Here is a 21275-nt window from a genome sequence, read left to right on the forward strand (position 1 = left end):
GGCAGAATAAATGAAACCTCAGCTTCCAATGTACCACTGGGAAATACACTGTCTAAAGGATCATCAGAATACACTGTTCAACTGCTCCTTACACTGGTACAAGACAATGTTCCAAATTTGGCTTGATAATGTGGTTAATCTCCACATCTATCTAAAGCTGGAATACACTGGAAATAGCTTTTGCTACTAAGATTTGTTGGGAGCAACCAACATTTCTTGGGAGTGGGGATTAATACGCTTTTTAATCCAATGTTTTCTTTAAAATTAATAGCTAAACTGGACTAAGAACCTGTAACTGTGAAGACTATATTCAACTGCCTGTGAAATTCTGAACTTTGGCTCCTCTGCATCTCTCAGAATCAAATTTTAAATTTTTTCTAAAGTACCCCATGGTACATAATAGTTTTCCAATATGAGACTTACTAGGGTTTAATTGGTGCATCAGTTGATGCTCTCTCAAGAAGATGCAGGTTGTAATCATTAATTCAGTCTCAGGACAAAGGTGAAAAGATTTCCATGGCTCTCTATATATCACGTTAAGGGCAGTTTTTCTTCCTCTTTCTATGTACATCAATAGGCAGAATGACAAATTTCAGGCAGGAATGGTTCTGACAACAGTCAGAACATTAACTTCTCCCATGCAGTTGCCTACACAGCTTAGAGAAAAACTATAGGGCATCAGCAGATTAATCCTCCACTGGAACAAGAAGGAAAGAAAAATATGTTTCTGCAGCAGCACAGCTATACCAGCCTTCAAATAAGACTTGCAATAAATTCAGAATCCATCCTACAAAGTTTTAAGAGCTGATCTTTATCCTTCACTGGAATATCAGTGTCCAGCCCAAAGTAAAATTTATGAAACTCCTTTCAAACCTTCCATTCTGTAACTACTTAAGATCAGGTTTCTTGCTGCCCCAGAATAATCATACACTACTGAATTACATGGCCCTCAGTCTGTCACCTTCTTGTCCCACAGGCTGAAAGATGTGACGTTACTCATGAGGAGAAATTATCCAATAACCATAAAGGAGGACTATGAAAACTTAATAAAAAATAAACAAGGGAAAGACAGAAATATATATAAACACTGAATAAGTTCTGAATCGCAGAAGGTATCTTAAGGTGAATCTGCAAGTGGCACTGCATTACATGAAAATTTTCAGGAAATCTAAGGAAGCTCAAAATCTGTCAGTGGCATGAGTTGACCACGGCCTTCAATCTTGCTAGATATGACATGGGCCCAAATTCTGCAGTTTCCCAGCTCTGCCTCAGTTCTGCTTGGGTGACTCTGTTTTCCAACCTGATAAAGCCTTCTACTGCATCCTAAGAGAAACAGTGCATTTTATCAGGCAAACTGGGATTTTAAATGTCTGTGTGGGTTGAAAAGCACACAGCGGTAAATTCACAACCACTTTTCCCCTTTCTGCAATATAACAGAGCAGGTGGGGCAAGAAATGGTGAATTTGGGGTTGATTTCCTGAACTAGAGGTGAAAGACTTCCATTTTAGGGTCATCTTCTCAATGGCAGTAACTGGGATACTATAAATATTAAACACATTTGGCAACCTGACCACCACTGGTCTTGACTGCAAAATGGTAACAGCAACACCCACTTCCCAAACTGTGCTACAAATACGGGAGAGGGGTCTGTGCAGAAAAGTATTTCACAAATGCAGAGTACTATTTTTCACCTTCCTAGTCAAAGACATAGAACAGCTGCACAGTGAAAAAAAAACCAAAAAAGAAAGAAAAAAAAAAAAAAAAAAAAAAAAAGGAAGAATTGGTTTAAGCTCAAATACATCAGCCAAGAAATGTCTCGCCAGGAAATCACCAAGGCATTTAGCCTGCTGCTTACAGCTCATCCAAGGCAGGGCAATATCCCAAGACTACACACCCTTCTTTGCTTGGGAAAAAAAAAAAAAAAGAAAAAAAAAAAAGTTTTGCAGTCTTAAGAACAAACTGGTGTGGGTTTTTTGTTTTTTGGTGGTTTTTTTTTTAACTTTGTGTAACTATATTTATGGACTTTTTAATATTTTTCTGTAAGAGTCATCATTTTGTGCATCAACTGATGCACAAAACATCTTTTGGTGGTTGTTTTTCTTATTTCTGCATCCTGTGTTTAAAAAATAAAAAATAAAAAGTTTATGGAGTTAACTCCAAGTCTCCATCAGGCCTAAGAGGCACCCGCAGAGCTCTGCAAACACCCACCAGAACGCGTTCGCCCGCACCCCGCGTATGTTGGGGGCTTTTAAAGGTCATCCCGCGGTTTACAGCGCTGAAGAGGATGGAAAGCCCAGCGAGAGCCAAGCACCGTCCTTGGCCGGGTGTCCGGCACCTCTCTCCCGGACGGGCCGGGCCGGCCCGCGGGGAGAGTGCGGAGCGATCCCCGCTCGTGGCTCCCACCCTGCCACGGGCACCGACAAGACCTGCCGGGCGAGGCGGGTCTCGGCCCGCCCTGTCCCCCGCGCCAGCCTCGAAGGCAGCGACTGCTGCGGCAGCCAAACTCTCTCCGCGGCCCCGCCCCGTTGCGAAGGAAGCGGCGTCGCCGGTTGCTACGAGGCCGGGCCGGACGCGCAGAGCGGCCCGGCGCTGGCGGCGGTGCGGGCCCGGCGCTGACCCGGGCGCTGCATGGAGCTCGGCGGGAAGCCCGGCGGGGCGGCGCGGCGGCAGCTCCTCTCCGGGGCCCCGCAAGACCTCGCGGGAGGGCGGCGGAGCGTCCCTGTGTATCCTTCCCGAGCCGGTCCCCGACCGCCGGGGCGGGCGTTTCTCGGGCCGGCCGAGCCCTGCGAAGGGGGGCCGGGGCCGCGGGGCTGCGTGGGGCCCGTGTGGGGCGGCGGCGGGGCCGGGGCGGCGATGTCCCAGCCCTGCCTTGCCCCGCGGCCAGGGACCGCCTCAGGGGTGTCTTCAAATTAAAACTTGTACATTGCGGGTTTTAAACTGCCGTGGGAAAGTTGACTTCTCAAACAACTTCGGAGTTTTCTTGTTTTCCCTTTTCTAGGAGATTATGCCACTAGGATTAGTGTTTTCCATCCTAACTTGTGGGTTCTTGTTTTCTGAATTTTAGTAGTACGAACTACTGACACAAAGTCTTAAGATCCGCCTGCACAGTGCTACTTAAATAATTACTGGCATGATACAGGGTCTGTGGAGAGCTTTTATTTAGTGATGTTAATCAATCTCCGTGTAAACAACTAATCCTTTAGGGTGTGGGAGTGTGTGTGTGTGTGAGGGGTTGTTTGCTATTTAACATTTTCCCTCTCATATCTGCATCCTTATGTTACGTGTTTAGATAACTACACAAAATGTCCTTCAAATGAACATAATACAGGTGGGATTTTTCGGCTGGTGGTATCATGAAAGATGAGTGCAAAGCTTCTCCTAAAATCCTTTTTAAAAGTAAAATGCAATTACATTGTTTTCAAGATGAGCAAAAAGTTAGTTATGACTGTAACAGACAGTTATGGGACCTACTCTATATGAGATCAATTACAGAGGCTATTATATCTTTTAATGAGCTGTTCCATCCAGTTTCTGTTGTCCTTAACACAGTCTTAGGGGTAGAGATTTAATATTTCATTTTGAACAGGATTTACAAGAAGAACGTCGGGCATTGAAAAAGGATCAAAAAATGCATCGGAGCAAGGCAATGAAATATTTGATGGAGACAAACAGAAGAAGAAGGCAAGTAACTAGGGTTCCTTTAATGGAGGGTTGTAAAAAAAAAAGAGAGAAAACCAAACCAAAAAGTGTCAAAACCTTGAGACAGATCAATATATCTCCACTATTTTCATGTTCACTTTGATAAATAGCTCACTGCTTTGGCCTAGAGGAATCTAAGCTGAAAAGTTTCACCAATTCAGTTTCTTGCTATAGGACAAATAAAATAAAAAGAGCAATATTCTGATTTACTCGCTAATTTTTGGAAACTCACTGTAATCACATCTCATATACACTGAAGGTAAGTAGCACTTTCATCATGTGGCTCTGATGTGCATTTCTAGTGTTCTGGGTTTTATTAGCTTCGATGGAGGATGGAAAATGCACTCAGCTGCACAGCGTGGGCCAGCAGAAGGCAGCTGTTGCCTTCTGAAGTGTGTGTTTTTCTGCCTGCATGGCATAACAGCTGCACAGCCTCCCCTTCATGCCGGGGCTTTGTGCTCCCACTTCCTAATAAACACAAAGCAACATTTTTCTTGTACAGGATTATACTTATAATAAACTTATTTTGTACTGACATTTTAAACAGAGCTTTGCATAGTCTGTCTTCTGCATACATGAGAGTGCAAAGCCATGAAATGTTCTGTGTCAAATGGATTAAGTAAATTATGCACTGAAATGTCTCATTGAAGTGCTGTGAGTAGTTTAATGGGCATAGAGGTATTTTCCTTCACACTGAGGTGGTGCTCACACATACAGGGGGCTCAGCTGTGTGTACTGGAGAGGCAGATGAGTTCCTCCTTGCGAGCCCCCAGCCTCAGACCAGCTTCCTCCACCTCTTGTTAACTCATTAATGCTCATGCCCCACAGTTCCCTTATCTGATGACTTCTCTTGTACAACGTTTACTTATTGCATATGTTCATAACTCATAAGAGAGGTGATATATATTGTTTATATTGCCATTTTAGCCTGACAGTATGTGCTATCAATTTATGTTTTCTTATAAAAAGAAAAATTGGAGAGGAGATATAATCACCTGTGAATAATTAAAGACAGATTATGGCCCACAACCTTTACAGATAATAAACCGAGGCTCAGTTGAAAAATTAAATACCTGATTTCTTTTTCTGAACAGAACCACTGTAATGCTACACATCTCAGATGAACACTGTTTATTGTATTACTGGTCTTGAAATATTATACTCTAATGTAAAAGCAAGTACCAGACAGCCTGCATATTTTTGGCAGACTGGTGTAGTTAAAGTAATATTCATGGATACATAAATACATTTCCATATGTATTTCATTGTAGCCTTAAGAAACACAGTATAAATCCAAGTTACTCAGATGAGCCACTTAAAAATTTAGGTGTGGTATTCATAAAATGAAGACGTTTCAGTTTGCGATAATTGAGAATGGCATAATTATTAGCACAATAAGCAGTTCAAATAGAAGTCTGTGGTAACAAGTTTTCTCTTAATAACTGGAAAGGAGCGAGTTGTTTAATGTTAGAAAGGTAGTAAGTGCATACGATGTTATAAGCTGTGACATATATAAGTAAAAATTAAGAGTCACTGCATATGTGCAGGAAAGTAATTTGAAAACAAAGTTCCTTGAATCTAAATATTTTTTCATGGCAGTTATGCAGGTAGGAATTGATTGATCAACCCTCAGGTCATGTCTCAAGTCTATATGAGCCAAGTTCCATTAGCTTTCTTACACATGTTAAGGTGTTAGATATGATGATGGTTTCTCAAGGGTAGCATGATGTTCTTAAGCTTCACATTCTCATCCACCGGCACCCAAAATTCTCCCTGCCAAGGCTTACAAGCATGTATCAGGAGTTACTCTTGGCACTGCTAGTGTATGATTTCAGAAGAAAATTTGTATATTTTGCATTTTTTAGAGGGAGGGTAGGAATGAGTGCACTGTGGAGTGTGACAGTCCATTTTCTACCTCTGACCTTCACATAGAATGGTTGAGGCTGGAAGGGACCTCTTGATCTGGCTGAACACCTCCACTCAGGAACAGCCACCTAGAGCTGGTTGCCCAGGAATTGCTTAGAGCTGGTTGCCCAGGAATTGCTTTTGGGCTTCTCCAAGAATGGAGACTCCATAACCTCTCAGGGAAATCTGTGTCAGTGCTGTCATCCTTAAAAAAAAAAAAAAAAAAGTTTCCTGATATTCCAAAGGAAACTTCCATGTTTCAGTTTGGTCCTGTCAGTAAGCATCACTGAAGACATCCTGGCTCTCTCCTCTTTGCACCTTCCTTCCAGGTATTTACAGACATTAAGAAGATTCCTTTGAGCCTTCTCTTCTCCAGGCTGAACAGTCCCAGACCTTTCAGCCTTCCTAGAGAGATTCTCCAGTTCCTTCATCATCTTTGTGGCCCTTCAATGAACTGTCTCCAGTCTGTCCATGTCTGTCTTGTACTGAGGAGCCCAGAGCTGGGCACAGTCCTTTAGCTGTGGCCTGCCTAATGCTGAGCAGAGGGGAAGGATCACTTTCATCTACATGCTGGATAGGTTTTGCCTAGTGCAGTTCAGGATGCCACTGACTTTCTTGGCAGCAAGGTTGGTCCTTTCTCTCAAGCTACAAGTGCTACAGCATGACAGGAAATGGCCTCAGTTTGCACCAGGGGAGGTTTAGATTGGATACTAGGAAAATTTTCTTCATGAAGATGGTTGTCAAGCATTGGAAAAGGCTGCCCATTGGAGTGATTGCATGTGGTAGACTTCAAGATGTGGTTTGGTGGTGGACTTGGCCGTGCTGGGCTTGTTGTTGGAGTTGATGATCCTAGAGGTCTTTTCTAACTCAAATGATTCTATGTTTCTATGTTTAATGAAGATGTTAACGAGGATTTGGCCCAGTACTGACTGCTAGGGTTCACCACTATGTACTGGCCTCCATGAGGACTTTGTGTCACTAATCAGCCCCTCTGGGCCTGACCATTCAGAACATTTACATTCTGCCTCAGTCTCTGCTCATTCAGCCTGTACAGCAGCATCTCGTTTATGATGATTATAGGGGTGACAGCTGCCTTAGTAAAGTCCAAATAGGCAGTATCTACCACTCTCTTCTCATCTACAGGACTGTCTTTTCTTTGCAGAATTTTATGAGGTTGATCAAGCCTAACCAAATTTTGTGTCAATCTTAAGTTTATATATTTTCTACTAAAAAAAGGTAAAAGCAGTGAATTCCCTTTAGGATGAAGAACTAATGAAGATACAAAAGAGTTTCTGCTCTGTCTTTGATCTTGTGTTATTTAGGTTCATTCTCTTCATGTTGCTTTGTGGAGGAAAACTGTTCTGTGGGTTTTTCGTTGTGGTTTTTTTTTTTCAGAGGCCACCAGCAAGCCTCCTTTAAACAAGGTTGTACCAAAGGACTTTTTAAGCTAATGAGACCTGCATATACAAGGTTCTTGCAGACTGAAGTCTTCTGTTTTCAACCTTTTCTATATGTACTTGTAATAAAATTTTCCCTGAGAGTCTACTGTTGATTTGTTGTCAATACTTCTAAAATACTTCTAAAATGCAGCACCTTCAGCACTAAAAATACTCATCTTCTACAAGCTGTACACAGTTAGTTGTTTTAGTAGTAAAAGACAAAAAGCATCACTTGCTCAGAAAGAGCAAGGATAGCTCTGGAAATAAAAGTCTCAGTAACTTAAATCTCAGATCTTTTACAATCCCCCTGATGTCATCTGTTTCTTTGCATCTCTTGTACTGACCAAGCTCCTTAGTTTTGTGTTAACAACAGTACTTCAACACAGAAAAAAACCGTAGCCTACAGTTTTTACAAGTTGCCTGAGCATCAAGAAAGCAATTTCTTTATTGTCTCACTGATACATGAAGTTGCAATTTCAAGATCAGATTAAGAATCAAGTATTCTCTAGGGCAGTAACTGGCAGATATTTTGTTTAAATAACAGTATTCTGGAAATAAGAGCTACTGACTAAGCGCATACTTAATGCAAATGAATAGGATATCATATTTTATGTTTCTATAACACACTGCTTTCTAAATACCAGCTGTCAGTTTTGCTGGGGACTGTAGACTTCGTGCTGTTACTGCTAGTGCAAAATGTGTTTCCCATTTTACTGTGATGTTACTGTCTTCAGGTAGCTGGTTCATTCTGGAAATACAATTGTTTTTGTGGGTTTTAAAATAAACCTTACAGTCGGTTATCTTGGTTCAGCGTTTTGGATTACCTTGCAAAAGCTAATCCGTCTATTGAAACTGGGGAAGGAAATCCATATCCGTTTCCAATCTATTCCCAATGTATTGTTCTTTCCGTAATACTTTGTTTTCAACATGTGCACAAGCTTTGTGCTCCACCTACTGGCTGATTAACATTGATTATTTAATAAAAGCTCTTTAAATCATTCAGCAGTTTTGTTGATAGAGAATGAAAAGCAATCTGTGTCCAGAAGTGCAAGAACAATGTCAGCACTTGGTAAACAGAGAGGGCAGAGTGTTAAGAATTTTGTATTTCTTTCTGCATCAGAATGAAACTGTGAAAAGTAGGTGATCATGTAACCACTGTGATGTGGACTTGAAATGCAGTATTGCCATTTCTGATAATGGGCCACAGGATTGTGCTGCATTTGCAAGGCCTTGGAACAGATGCTTGCCAAACTTACTCTCTGAACTTTTCTTGACCTGACAGCAGCTTTGTTTTGCTTGGTTTAGCTGTAACAGCAATGTCTCTAAAAGACCAGGTGTCTGTGGCTAATTTTGCCTTTTTTATGTTTTTATTGTATGACCATAGTTTTATACAGATAGCAGTAAGAAACAGTTATTCTATGAAGAGAATGAGATATTTATGACTCTAAAACCAAAAAGCAGTATAGAGAAATTCAGGCCTGGTATGGTAGCAGAGGCTTTGAAAACTGAAGGTGCAGGATGTTGGCATGGGGGAGTACAGGCAGGGAATGGTAAGAGATGTCACACAGGCTTGGCCCTGGAGACCCCATGGCTATACTCACCAATAGTCAGCTAAAGAAGTGCAGAACTAGATCTGACAGATCTGGCTTTGGAGGTAACAAAGAGAATAGTATGTAATGTACATAGAAGGCACCATGTATTTGGAGGCGCTGTGGTGCTACAGATTGATGATGATAGAGCAGAGGTGTGAAAGTGTATTAGCAAATACAAAAATTACTCCAAGTGGATCCTAAGATGAGGGAGAAGAAAGCATTTGCATGAAGATCGTGTTGGTCCTGCTGAAGGGACTCCAGAAGCTGCCAGTTCACCTTAACACTCCAGCACAACCAGAATGGAACTACAAGCCTTGGGATGCAAAAGAGCAATGCAAGAATGAGCATCAGGAAAGGGGATAGAAGCTCAATGTGTGAATAACAGTTCAAACTGGTATACCATTATTATTGAGCCTTTTTCTGTATAGAAGGATTCTAACAGTACTGTTATTTTTCAGTAACAATTCTTGATTAATGAGAATTGGACTCTTAAGAATTGAATTATGCTAAGAAAAAAGGTATGCTTGGGTTTTGCCTATGCACAAGACTTGGAATGTGACAACTGGTACCTAGTGCAGGCAGCCAACCTGTGAATCTTTGGGGCATATTGCAGGACAGCCCTCTGTGAGCCCATACAGTATTGTAGGGGTTGGTCCTTCTGAAGCTCTCGCAGCAATTTCAGGCTCTTTTTGTATTCAGCATACGATAATCAAAGCAGATGAAGGGATATATTTAATATGTGTTCCTGGTCTTGGGAAGTGTCTTAGATTTTAAAAAAGTTGATTTTTTGGCAATGTCCACAGATCTTTTTAATGGTATTAGATTGCTTCATGTTTGCCCACGAAGGGAATTTTGAGTGTGACACTGTATTCTAGCCTTTTCTGCATCCTACTGTAGTCATTGACCGTACAAATATCTCCCTACCTCAATTTTAAAATTACTGTGCACTGGTTTGCAACATGATGTGGCAATGGAAGAATAATATCAACTCAGTATCAAAATGTTAATTTCATAGCACTCCATACACACTGTATATATTCCTTTTTAATTAGCATTTTCATCCAATGCAGTAGTAAGCATTTAGTCCACCTGGGAATGTACCATCTATCACTTCACTGTGAAGAGAATTTAATAAAATTAACCAGGAAATAGTTCTACCATGTAGTCATACTGGTTTTAACATAAAAATGCCTTCCACATAATGTCTGTATATGTGAGACAGCTAAGTATTTTAAGTTTTGTATTCCAAATTCTCCATAAATTTTTGGCAGCTATTTCAAACATTGCTGCACCACTAGGTTGTTTATAGTAGACAAAAAAATTGGGTTAAAAAAACACCAGTCAGGAAATTCTTCTGCTAGCTATCCATCTTAAAGCCATATTCTTTTGCCAATGTTACATCTGTGATATGAACCTAAGCTGGTGACTTAAGGAGAGTGCATGAACAAACATTTGCTTTAACTGTTTTTCTGTAAGATGTAAATTTGCATTTTAAAAATTATTTATGTAATGAACCTGGGTGTTAAAATTTACATTCTGCAAGGTCAAGAAGTTAATAAGGCTTCACCAAGTAACTTTAATGTATTTTCCTACATTGAAGTAAGATACTTTTTTCTCCTTCTTGTCTTAATCCAAACTAAATATTGATCATGATGAGCTGTGCTGAAAAAGTCTTCTTGCATCAGCATTTGGACTTTCTCATTCCCATGTATATGGAACAACAGTCCTTTTTTAATACTCATTATTAGGAATGTGGAAGAGTTTAGTTAAGCCATATTCAAAATCATCTGAAAAAAAAATACTCTGTCAGAATTTACTTTTTTCCTTTTTGGAGCTATATGCTGGAATTACTCCAGCTGTAAAGTTGTAGAATTTCCCACATGTCTGAATTTAACAAGTACAGTTCAACTAAAGGCCTTGATCAACTTCTAGAGATATTAAAGGGCCTCAAGAACATTGTGTTTGAAGTATTATGAGAATAAGCAAGTCTGTTTCCTCTCCTGTGAACTTCATTTAGTCAAGATAAAATTATATATTTCTGTATTAGATTTTATGGTGAGTAAAATTCAGGAGTACTGAAAGTAGACAATGAACTCTAGTTCTACTTTTTAGTTCTAACATGTTTTGACAGCTATGTATATATGAGTTTTCAAAACAGTGAAAGTTCTTTGTCTCTCTCTCTGCTACGCTTTGGCTTCCAAGTGGATTAAAAGGGATATTCCTGTATAAGTGTGTATTTGGGAATTAGTTGGCAGTTTTTCTATATTTTTACTATTGTGCAATTACAACCTTTAAGCTTTCTAAAATAAAAAGTACCCATTTCAAATTTTTTTGTGTTTGTTTTCACAGGAGATCAGTCATCGCTTTGAAGAGATACTAGAGAGGGTCAAGTTGATTATTTCAGTTTGAACTTTTTCCCTGAAAAGCAAAGGGAATAATAATTAAAATAGCTTGAGTTAAGGACGAGCTCTGTGAAGTAGCAGCTTTGCTCCATTAAGCAAGAAGAGCTATGAAGCAATTGCTAGTTAGAGTTATGGGAAGGTATCTTATTGTGATGAGAGAAACAAAGAACATTTGGCTAAACTTTCCACTGATGCTGGCAAGAGAGGGCCCCTACTTAGTGTACTAGTGACCTGTTGAATCACATTTCTAATACACAGATGGGAAGCTCCCAGCTGTTGTGATCTTTGCATGGCAGGCTTTGGAAGTTTCACGTGAAGACCATTACTTTTATAGTATTACTGCTTTTAGAATAGAATGTTTCCAGGGATGGGACATCTACAACCTCTCTGGGTAACCTGCTGCGGTGTTTCACCACCCTCACTGTAAAAAAATTTTTCCTTCTATCTAGTCTGAATCTACCTTCTTTTAGTTTAAAATCATTAAATATTACTTGCCTACATAGGCACTGTGCCATTAAATATTCTGGGTATATTTCACTCAGGGAGCTAATTTGTGACTAAAAGTTGGTGATTCTGTCAACAGGAGAGAAGATTCTACATAGCTTCATGAAGCTCATGCCTACTGAAGGAAACTTTTGTGATGATGGTTGTTTTTGACTAGAATCTGCTTTGCTTTCCAGCCAGTGAGAGGACCCATTTGACGTATTTTTTAATAATAACAGATTCTGTCAGTTATAGTTTCGAGTTACTGTTTTATCCCATTTTGTGCTGGTAGACTGATTTGTCTTTCAGGAAGCTTCTTAACAACTACAACTTGATACTTACTCTTGCATATTTATAGATAAAAGCTGTAGCTCCTTTGTGATATTTTGAAATAACAACTTTTTAAACTATTATTATTTCCCCAACAGCTTATGAAAAGCACACACAAAGCATTTGCAGTTAACCTTTCTACTGATCTGCTCACTATGATACTCTTATGTGGTACTGTAAAGGCTGTTGTAAAAGTCACATTGGTGACAAGAACTGGTCGAGTCTGCATGTTAATTCACCTACAAAAAAGAATCAAATCCCTGGTTGAGGCTAAGAAGTTAAAATATGTTGGTTAAAATATGTTGTGACTCTTTTTCATCACTCACTGTCCTATTTACATTTAACAAACTCAAAAAATCCAGCTGTGCTCAAGTTAATAACATTTAATTTATGAACAAACAAGATTTTGTACTAAAATGGCAAGTTGGAAAGTAAGTAAGCTAGTAGTATTTCGGTAAATGTAATTGATAAACATAGGAATTATCTACTTTTGCTTCTTAAATACAGAGCCTTTGAAGAAAGACAGAAGGAAGAAGAAGCAAAAGAACAAAGATTTAGAGAACAAGTTCTGCAGCAGAGGAAAATGAAATTTCAGGGGGCAACTGCTAAGTTCCGACATGCTCATCAGTCCTTTTCTCAGCAGAGACAAACAGGTTTGTCAATTAACTGTTATTCACAGTACAAGTGTTTTTGTATTCACAGAATCAGAGAATATTAAAGGTTGGAAGGGACCTCTGGAGGCCATTAGTCTTTTCTGTTAGTAAACAGAACAATTGACTTCACTCAAAGTAATTGAATTCACAAAAGCAAAACAACTGACAAGAAGCTCATATCTGATAGATATGACAAATTAGTAGGGGAAATAAAAACAGGGTTTTTTTTCTAAAAACTGTATTGTGAGATATTTCACTATATTCCAGTCACAGTAAGTACATTAACTCCTTGAGGTATTGTGGCTTCCTGGGTTTTCCCCACTTTTTTGACTGCAGTGTGCTTATTGGTTGCAGTACTGTGCTTTCACATCTGGGTGAGAGGTGTTACAAGGCCACTGACAGTTACTAGGATAGCGTAATGATCCCCTCTTTGAACCATTGAATATAAAATATTGCAAAATGTGCATTTTGTTTGTCATTAAGTAAAGGCAGTCCTAGCATATATTAATGTGGTACATAACTTCTTTTTTTTTTATTGAATTAGTCCACTTTCTAAGCTGTTCTCTTGCTGGGAAGCAATGATCACTTCAGCTCAGTTCCTGCTTTCTTGGAATCGGTGCAGATTGGCAGGAGTTTGTAGCAGTGTTGGCCAAGTCTGATTTCCCGTCAACTTTCCAGTGTTCAAATGCTTAAGATATGGTCTATTACTTAGGTATTCTTTAACAGATTTACTCTTCCAACTGCAGTTGTGCCAGCTGTGAGGTAATGTCTCTGACTTCAAGATCAAATGTCAGATTAAAATAACAAAATAGAACAGTGCTGGTTTAGGGCTTCTTCATAGCTCTACTGACAGCCCAGACTGTGTAGCAATAGAAGGAATCACAGTTTTTTCTCTTGGTTTTCCTTTATAGAAACGCTGCCTCTGCTACTCTCTATCCTACTTCTACTTACTTGAAAGTGGCAATACATTGTGGCTGCCTGGACTACTTCTTTCCCCACTGGTTCAATTATTAAGTTACAATTTGGCCTCTTTAAAATATCTGCAAGCCATAAGTTTGGCTTAGTGCATGAGTGGAATAATCATGATGTAAAAACAAAGTTAGATTATTTTTTTTTAACCTCGTATTTTTTCAACAGTGCAGTTTAAAAGCAAAGAGCAAAACTGTTGAATACACGTGTGACTGTAAACACTCAAATAGACTGGGATTTTGTTTCAGAGGAACCCAAGGTGCTCTTGCAAGTCTAATAATGCTAAACTACTGTGTTTATTGTAACTGTCTGGATTTAGGCTTCCAAACTTCAGCAACTTAACCGAACCATTTATGGTAAAATATTCCAATTTTAAAAAACTCTTTCCCCATTGTGTGTTTTTAGCTCTGATCCCTCCAGTCCAAACAAAAGCAGCTTTTCAGTTAGAAGAAGCTCTTGAACAAATTAAGGGATCAGTTTTAACACCAGGACTGTGCTTGCAAAACATAAACAAAATCAACTTCAGGTAAGCATTCCTGTTCACTCTGATGATCAAGGGAAGTAAATTTCTTACTGTATTCAATAAACACCAGACAATTACCTTTAAGAAATTGTAGGGCATTTCTCTCATGGCAAACAGAGCACTTCTGTGAACTTTTCCAATGAAGCATTGTGCAATTTCGTTGACTTGTTTGTGTCCAGTTGGTAAGACAGCAGAGGAGATGACACAAACCTTTTCCCCTCAGTCAAATTCTGGGAATAGTCAAGACTAATCCAATCTCCAGTCAGTTATAGCCCAACTCAGATTGCCATGGTTATCAAACCATTTGCTGTTCTCAGAATTATTCTGTCTAGGTGATTTTTTATCCAGATTTTTCTCCTTTTGACATTCCAGGATATGCTGGTTTATATGTTCACCCGAGGATCTTCTTTCCAGCTACCATTTCTTTATATTTATCATTCTCTATATGAATCAAGAGTGTCCTGGTAACAATTTGACCAGAAATTTCATTTTATATCACATAAAATTTTATTTGCATACTTTTCATTCTACCCAAGCACTGTTTCTAAGATACCTTGACTTATAACAGAATGTTCCTTCATATATACTTTATTTATCTGCTGTATTACCTACTACTTCCTGATTATCTCTTTCCTAACCTCTCATTTCTTTTAACATTTCAGCTCAGGGGGTTATTTTTGTTGCTGCTTCTTTTGTTATTCCTTTCTGCATTTCAATTATTTTCTGCATTATATAAATTGTGCAGATGTTCAGAACAGAGATAAATTCTGCCTGACAGGGGTCTTCTTACTTTTGGGCTTCAGTGTGTTCTTCAGTGTGACATTAATATTCAACTTGTTTACATATCTGTGCTCTGATTATTATTTCAGGTGATAAACTGGTCAGTTGAGAAAATATTTTATAACTCATAGAGCTTAACATTCATGCTATTTTCTAGTCAACATTCATAGGAAGATTGCAGCAACAAAACCAAAGAAACAAACAAGAAATCTACCTGTTAAATCTAAGTTTCATTTATGGAAAAAAACTTAGATATTTCTGAACCCTATCTCAGGTTTCCTGATCATTTGTCTCATTTCACTCTTAGGCTTGATTAAGGACAGCATCTCACTGCCTTAATAATTTCTTTCCTTATTTTTCAACTTTTTTCAAGCGGTTTCTTGTGCAACACGTTGGTATCTCAGGACTTGTACAAACCACTTACCATTTCTTAGAGTGCTGTCACTCCATTTTTATTTGTATAATGTAAAAAATTCACTATCCTTTAATAATGATAGTGCGTTCTTTTTCTGGTTTTCATTTTCTTAACCTATTTTCCTAAGGAAATTATATTTATATATTCATATTCCTTTACAGTTTGTTTTCCCCTAGTAACCAATTTGAGAGAAAGCTAAGAATCTTGAGGTTAATTATACTTCTGTAAGTTTGAAATTAGAAATTTCTCAAGGAAAAAAAATGAAAACAAGTGACCCCAGTATCTGAAAGGTTTAAAAGTTGAGTCCTCTATGACCTATTGGGAGGTCGCAAGACAGCTAGTACAGATGAAACAGAAGAGCATTTTGAGAAGGTTCTGAACAGTGAAGGTTCTTATAAAGTCACCTGTTATAAGCTGTAAAGCTTTAAACATTTCTTATAATCCCTTCAACTGGAAATTTTGGGATGGGTAATAACTAACTCATATGAACTGGTAGATACATTTCTGTATTTCTGTTGCTTCTTACAATTTTATAAATGCTGAAGGCAAAAATCTTGTGTCATCTTGAGAATTTACCCTTCCTCAGAAAGAGAATGCTGAGAATTAATTGACAATCCCTTCTTAAAAGGAAGAAATGAATACTGTATTAAGTATGCAAGATAAATATAGCTTCAGACCCAAGTAAATATCTGTGAATTTCAAAAGATTCTAGGATTCATAATGTCTGTCTTTCTAAAGGTGTAAAAAAATAAATTAAGCAATGGAGATATATTAACTCCTCTTAGAGAAAGCGAAAGTCCTGAAACAACTAATAAACGTATTCCATGCTCCAGTAGAGCCATTTTGCTTCTAGTAGGGTTTAGTTATTGAATGCTAAAGCAAAGATTTTTGAGAACTCATTAGCCAACAGACCAAGGGATGTTTGTACATTAGGTGTGTAAATGGCATGCTGCTCTTTTTACAAGATATATTTCCATAGTGGTGTTTAAAATTGCTATGTTTGATGAAGTTGAGTCTCGGGATATAAACTTTAATATGACAAATCAAAAATGGTCTATAGAAAAGTTGGAATGTTGAAACTTTTGTAAATGGTCTATAGAAAAGTTGGAATGTTGAAACTTTTGTAAATATAAATGGTCCAAGCATGTAGAAATTTTTATAAATATGAATGGTCTAAGCACTCAAATAAATATAAAGAAAGTTATGTGTGTCCAAAAAACCAACAAACCACATTTTTGGAGGCCAGGTGTCAGTCAGTTTGGTCCACAATAACAAAAAAGTTTTGGGATAGGGAGGATATCTGCCTTTTGAAAGAAACCAGCATGCAGTTTTCTATGTTCAATAAATAAATATGTGAATTTGTTCTCCCTTTTTGCTGTCAGCCATCTCATCAGAAATAATGAATTTCATTTTACGCTCTCTTAGGTCACTGCAATTAAGCCAATGTTTTTTGTAGTCTTGTATAAAATCTCCTGAAAAATAACAATAATCTTAAGGGTTTGAAAGTTTCCATTTTCTATTGCCCTAAAATTATAAGTGTTGTGATAAATACAAAATAAAAAAGGTCCTATTAGATTATTTACCCACTTGAAACAGATTCACTAAAAAGAAAAGGGGTAATTTTAGGTGCAGGAAGAGAAGGCTTTTTTTTTAAGAAAAACCTTAAGCTGAAAAAAATCGTAGAAATGAAGGAAAGATATTATTGAATTTCTGTACATATGTGAAACGTGTCTTCAGATAAAAGCTGGTCACAGGCCCCAACTACACTAGCTACTCTAAAGATGTTTTTTTTGTCAGGCAGGAAATACCAATTCTTTAACATAACACAATACTGACATTTCATATCATTGGTAAATTTAGGCTCTCTGGATACTAGAAAGCTTTCTTGTTCTTTGAAGGGAATATCTTACAACACCAATATAGTTGCACTCTGCATAAGCCAACTTTATGGAAAAGTAAAGCCTATTTTCTTGTTTGTTTTTTCTTTTGTTAAAAATAAAAACCCTTCATGTTCCATTTCTGTAAACTACCAAACTGTTGACTGACATTTCCATATTAATGCAGTCAGAGGTAGTCACCCAATAACCCAATCAGAAAATTCTATTTATAAATAAACAGAAGAGAACTTTTAAAATGGAAAGCCTCGGACACTTTCAGATAGTACTAACAGCATTTGTCAGGCTTTTCATAATTTATTGATGTTGTATACTTTTGGTAAGAAACATATTTAAAAATGTACAGTTGATGCATAGAAATAAGACAAGATAATAATTTGCTTGTTTGTATCAAGAACCACAGATGACCCTTCATCCTCATCAGCATGTAGAAGTGATTCTTTCCCTCAGAAGAATAATTCAGCAATGTTTGGCTGTGATGAAACAATACAGGAGAGCAGTAGAACAGACGTGGATAGTCACCAACTTCTCTTCCAGAAAAATCTGAAAGAAATGCAACAGCTCCTTGAAAAACAGCATCTCAACAACTTGGAGGTATGATATTTTCATTTTAATGTTATTCATTGCAAGATGCTTTTAAGTGTAACAGAAAGTTTCTTAAATGTGATAAAAACGAAAGTTCTGTTCAGCTGTCTTTATCAATTAGACAGCATGGGAGGGCACACTGTGCTATGCCTTATCAATGGATTACTTTTAGTAAACTTATGCATATTTTCCAGTAAGAAGTCAGAGATCTTTAAAAATACTTATAAGAATGTTTTCACAAATTCATCGAAGATACCTGTTATGTCATCCTTTTTTTCCTGGTAAGATTTGTATGTCAGGCTTCTTATATCTGGCATTGGTAGCCATTAGACAATCACAGGAGTCTTGTGATCTTGTGATTTGTCTCTGAACTTAAATTGATGACTTTCAGTGCACAACCAAGTTTCTGCTGTGCTGATTGTGACAGCACAACATGCTATAGCAGTATAATGATGGCATGTGAAATGTTGAGGGATTTTTTTTTGTTTGGTTGTTTTTTTTCCCAGTGTGTGGTGATGTGTTAGAGATACTTTAAGTCTCTTGAGATCCTTTTTTATCATCTTTGGAATAGCTGCAGGTGTTCTAGTAATGAGGTTTTTCTGCCTAAACTAATTTTTAGACTGAAAATAAGTTTAAAAAGTCACCTTAGAAAAAGTAAAAATCAAGAACTGAGCTCTAAGGTGATTTTTCGTTGTGCACCTTTAAGTGTGATTTTATGTCTCAGTGTTGTCTTTGATTTTGGAAATACTGTCTTCAACATTACATTTTCTTTAAAAAAAAGATGCCATACTTTGGGGCTCATTCTTTTATTTCTAGAATTTCTATTGGTATCCAGTCATGGTATCTGAAATGACCTGGACTCCATGAACCCATCCCTCTATTTTGGTCATGGCTGGAGTCATGGAATCATTGGTGGCCATAGAGCAAGGGCTTTTCCTTTTAATACAAGTGTACTAGTGAAAGACTTTAGAGAGTTCAGATAGGGTTTGATATTGATGTCTCTAGGAGCCTTCATCTCTGCCTTTGTATCTTCTTTGTTCTGATAGTTATGCATTAAAATATTGAGCAGCTGATGGCTAACACAGAAAATCTCACTCAGCTGGAGTGAGGTTCAAAAAAGTTGAATGGAGAGAAAGTATAGTTGGTATTGGCAGTGTTCTTTCTTATTTCTAAGCATAAAAGAAGGAAGAAAAGTGAAAAAAAATTATAGAAGAGAGCTGATAAAACTGAATTCTATATAACCACTTTACGAAAACACAAAAAAGTCTAAGCTTTTTTTTAAAAATATCACATTTGCATTTCACTGGTAGAGACTTTGCAAGTCCCTCCCTAAATGATGATGCTGAGTTTTACAGTTGCTGTATTAGAACATCTTAGAATTAGAAAACAAAACACATTCTCTTTAAGAAAAATATATTAAAAGATTATTCTAAATGTATTTTAAGACTTTTATATTGGAGTGTTTTATCAAACAGAATTATCACTTCCTAATTGAATTCAACAGAAAAACAGCTATGAGTCATGCATAATTTTTTGCTTTTAGTTTTTTCTAAATGTTATCATCAATTTGGGACACTGCATATAATATAGGAATTTGTGTTTACAAATTAATGTATTTTTGAAAACACCTGTAAAAATTTTGCTTTTTTTCCAGAAGGTATTTTTCTGCAACCCCACTAGGGGTTGCTCAGCTTCTTTCCTCTGATGAATAGTTTCAAAATGTAAATACTTCAGACATTTGGACTTGCTTTCTTGAAATTGCATGCTTTGGACTCTGATTTCAAAAATAGTCAAGAAAGCTATTGACCTTGTTCTAAGGCCTGAGTTTTGGAAGTTTAATACTTGGATTGCGCTGATGGCTGGTGTGCATGTGCATTGTGACGTCCTGTATTGTGAAATAGTATTTATAATACTCTTACTAATAAAATTTATAATTTATAATGATTTAGAATACTCTTACTGAAATCAATAGACTTCAAGTGGTCTTGATGCTACCTGTTGTCCAAAGTAATTTCTGGAATGAAAGTATTTCACTGTGCTTATGCTTCGCAGCCATGCCGTCCATTGAGATCCTTTGACCTCTTTTTGTTTCTGTTTTTACAGGCCCAACAGGATTATAAAGATTCCTAAAATTCTTTACTTTCCTACAGGGCAATAAAGTTCTATGTGAACCTTTACCACTAGATTTGTTGTGTTTCCTGCTTTACATCTCTAAATATTTGTACAGATTCATTGGTAAGCCAACGGTTTTAGTGGCTTCTACCATTTTCCAAAATTATTTTGTGTTAAGTATTGAGAGCAGTAGATTTTATTTTGTGCAATAGTTGCATCCAAGCCACTACACCAAGTTACTATTTCATGTTCATGAGTATGGTCCATTTGGAAGAATTTAATATTGCTAACTTCATTCACGAATAAAGGTTTTGTGTCTCCATCTTTTCCGGTTTTATTGCATGCATAAATAATATCTTTAAGGTGGAACTACTAGCATGGTCTTTAGCTAAAGCTGCATTAGTCCCAAGGTGCTTGACATTTTTTCGAACTATTAACTCATTATGTTGAAATTTTCCATTTCTGGTACCTGCCTTGGACTGAATAATTTAGAAAATTTCCACTAAATACCTCAAATGTGACAAGGAAGAGTACTGTTCAGGTGTTTTTTGGTTTTTTTTCTCTTTTTCTTTTTGTCACCTCTTCAATTTCATGGCCATGCAACATTAATTTGGACAGCACAATATTTCTAGGCTCTACCGGAAAAATACATTATGCCGTAATTAAACTGGTAGCATTATATTTTATGTCTATAGTTTCATTTTTTAAACAAAATACTTGGAAGTAAGAGCTAATTCAAGACAAAATAGGTGTAGATTATCACATGGAGACTGTATTTTCCTCTTTCCTCCTTTATATGACCATAATTAGGTTACTCAAGTGGTATGTGTCAAATCCAAATTTAAATTCCTTTTAGACTGATTTGAAGCAGGATTTTTACGTTGGCTTGCTGGTTTTTTCTGAGAATATTGTGCAGCCATTGAATACTCAGTACCACTCTTTCTGTGGATATCATTCCCTTTGGAAGAAACTATTCAATATTTATTGCAATAGGAATGGAACACCAGTATAATTTCTCAGAATTTGCAACCCAAATTATATTGTGGCTAATACAGGAAAAATTTGTACCTTACTGTACTGTGTGTGTTTATACATGTTGCATGTAAAGTCACATAAGTGTCTGAGAAACAATGAAAAATATTTTCTAAGTGATGTTCCACTGAATGGTCTGGACATCACCTGCATTGCAGGAGTTCACTTGTAAGGCTGTTAGCTGTTGGTGTTACTGTGCTTTTGAGGTTCACAGTGTCCGTGAAATTGAGTTGTTTCAGGTAACTGATGGAAACACTGTAGTATGACTGGAATGAGTTAACCAAAAGTTCCATCTGCAAGGGGTGTTGCCAGTCTAATTCTTCAGAGCCATAGGCAAGACCACCATGGAAAAAAGAAGTGCTATGTACAGTCTCTTCCAAGCATCAAAAACTTTTAGAGCGCTCAAGGCCAGTTAGTGGGAAAACAGACTTGGACAAGGAGACTTAGGATAAATGGCATTG

The 21275-nt window shown here is 37.5% G+C and overlaps 1 protein-coding gene across 1 annotated transcript in view; it reads left to right on the forward strand.

Moving 5' to 3' along the window:
• Positions 1-2584: 2584 nt before the first annotated feature.
• Positions 2585-21275, forward strand: part of CEP126 (centrosomal protein 126) — a 34752-nt gene continuing 16061 nt past the window's right edge. Inside the window, exons 1-5 of the mRNA XM_041417057.1 lie at positions 2585-2723; positions 3556-3681; positions 12358-12503; positions 13893-13998; positions 17481-17679. Coding sequence (XP_041272991.1) covers positions 2629-2723; positions 3556-3681; positions 12358-12503; positions 13893-13998; positions 17481-17679 — 672 coding nt within the window. The 5' untranslated portion in view covers positions 2585-2628. The remainder of the gene's footprint in view (positions 2724-3555; positions 3682-12357; positions 12504-13892; positions 13999-17480; positions 17680-21275) is intronic.

This window comes from Onychostruthus taczanowskii, unplaced genomic scaffold (assembly GCF_017590055.1).
Source record: "Onychostruthus taczanowskii isolate IOZ18803 unplaced genomic scaffold, ASM1759005v1 scaffold54, whole genome shotgun sequence".
NCBI classification, from domain to species: domain Eukaryota; kingdom Metazoa; phylum Chordata; class Aves; order Passeriformes; family Passeridae; genus Onychostruthus; species Onychostruthus taczanowskii.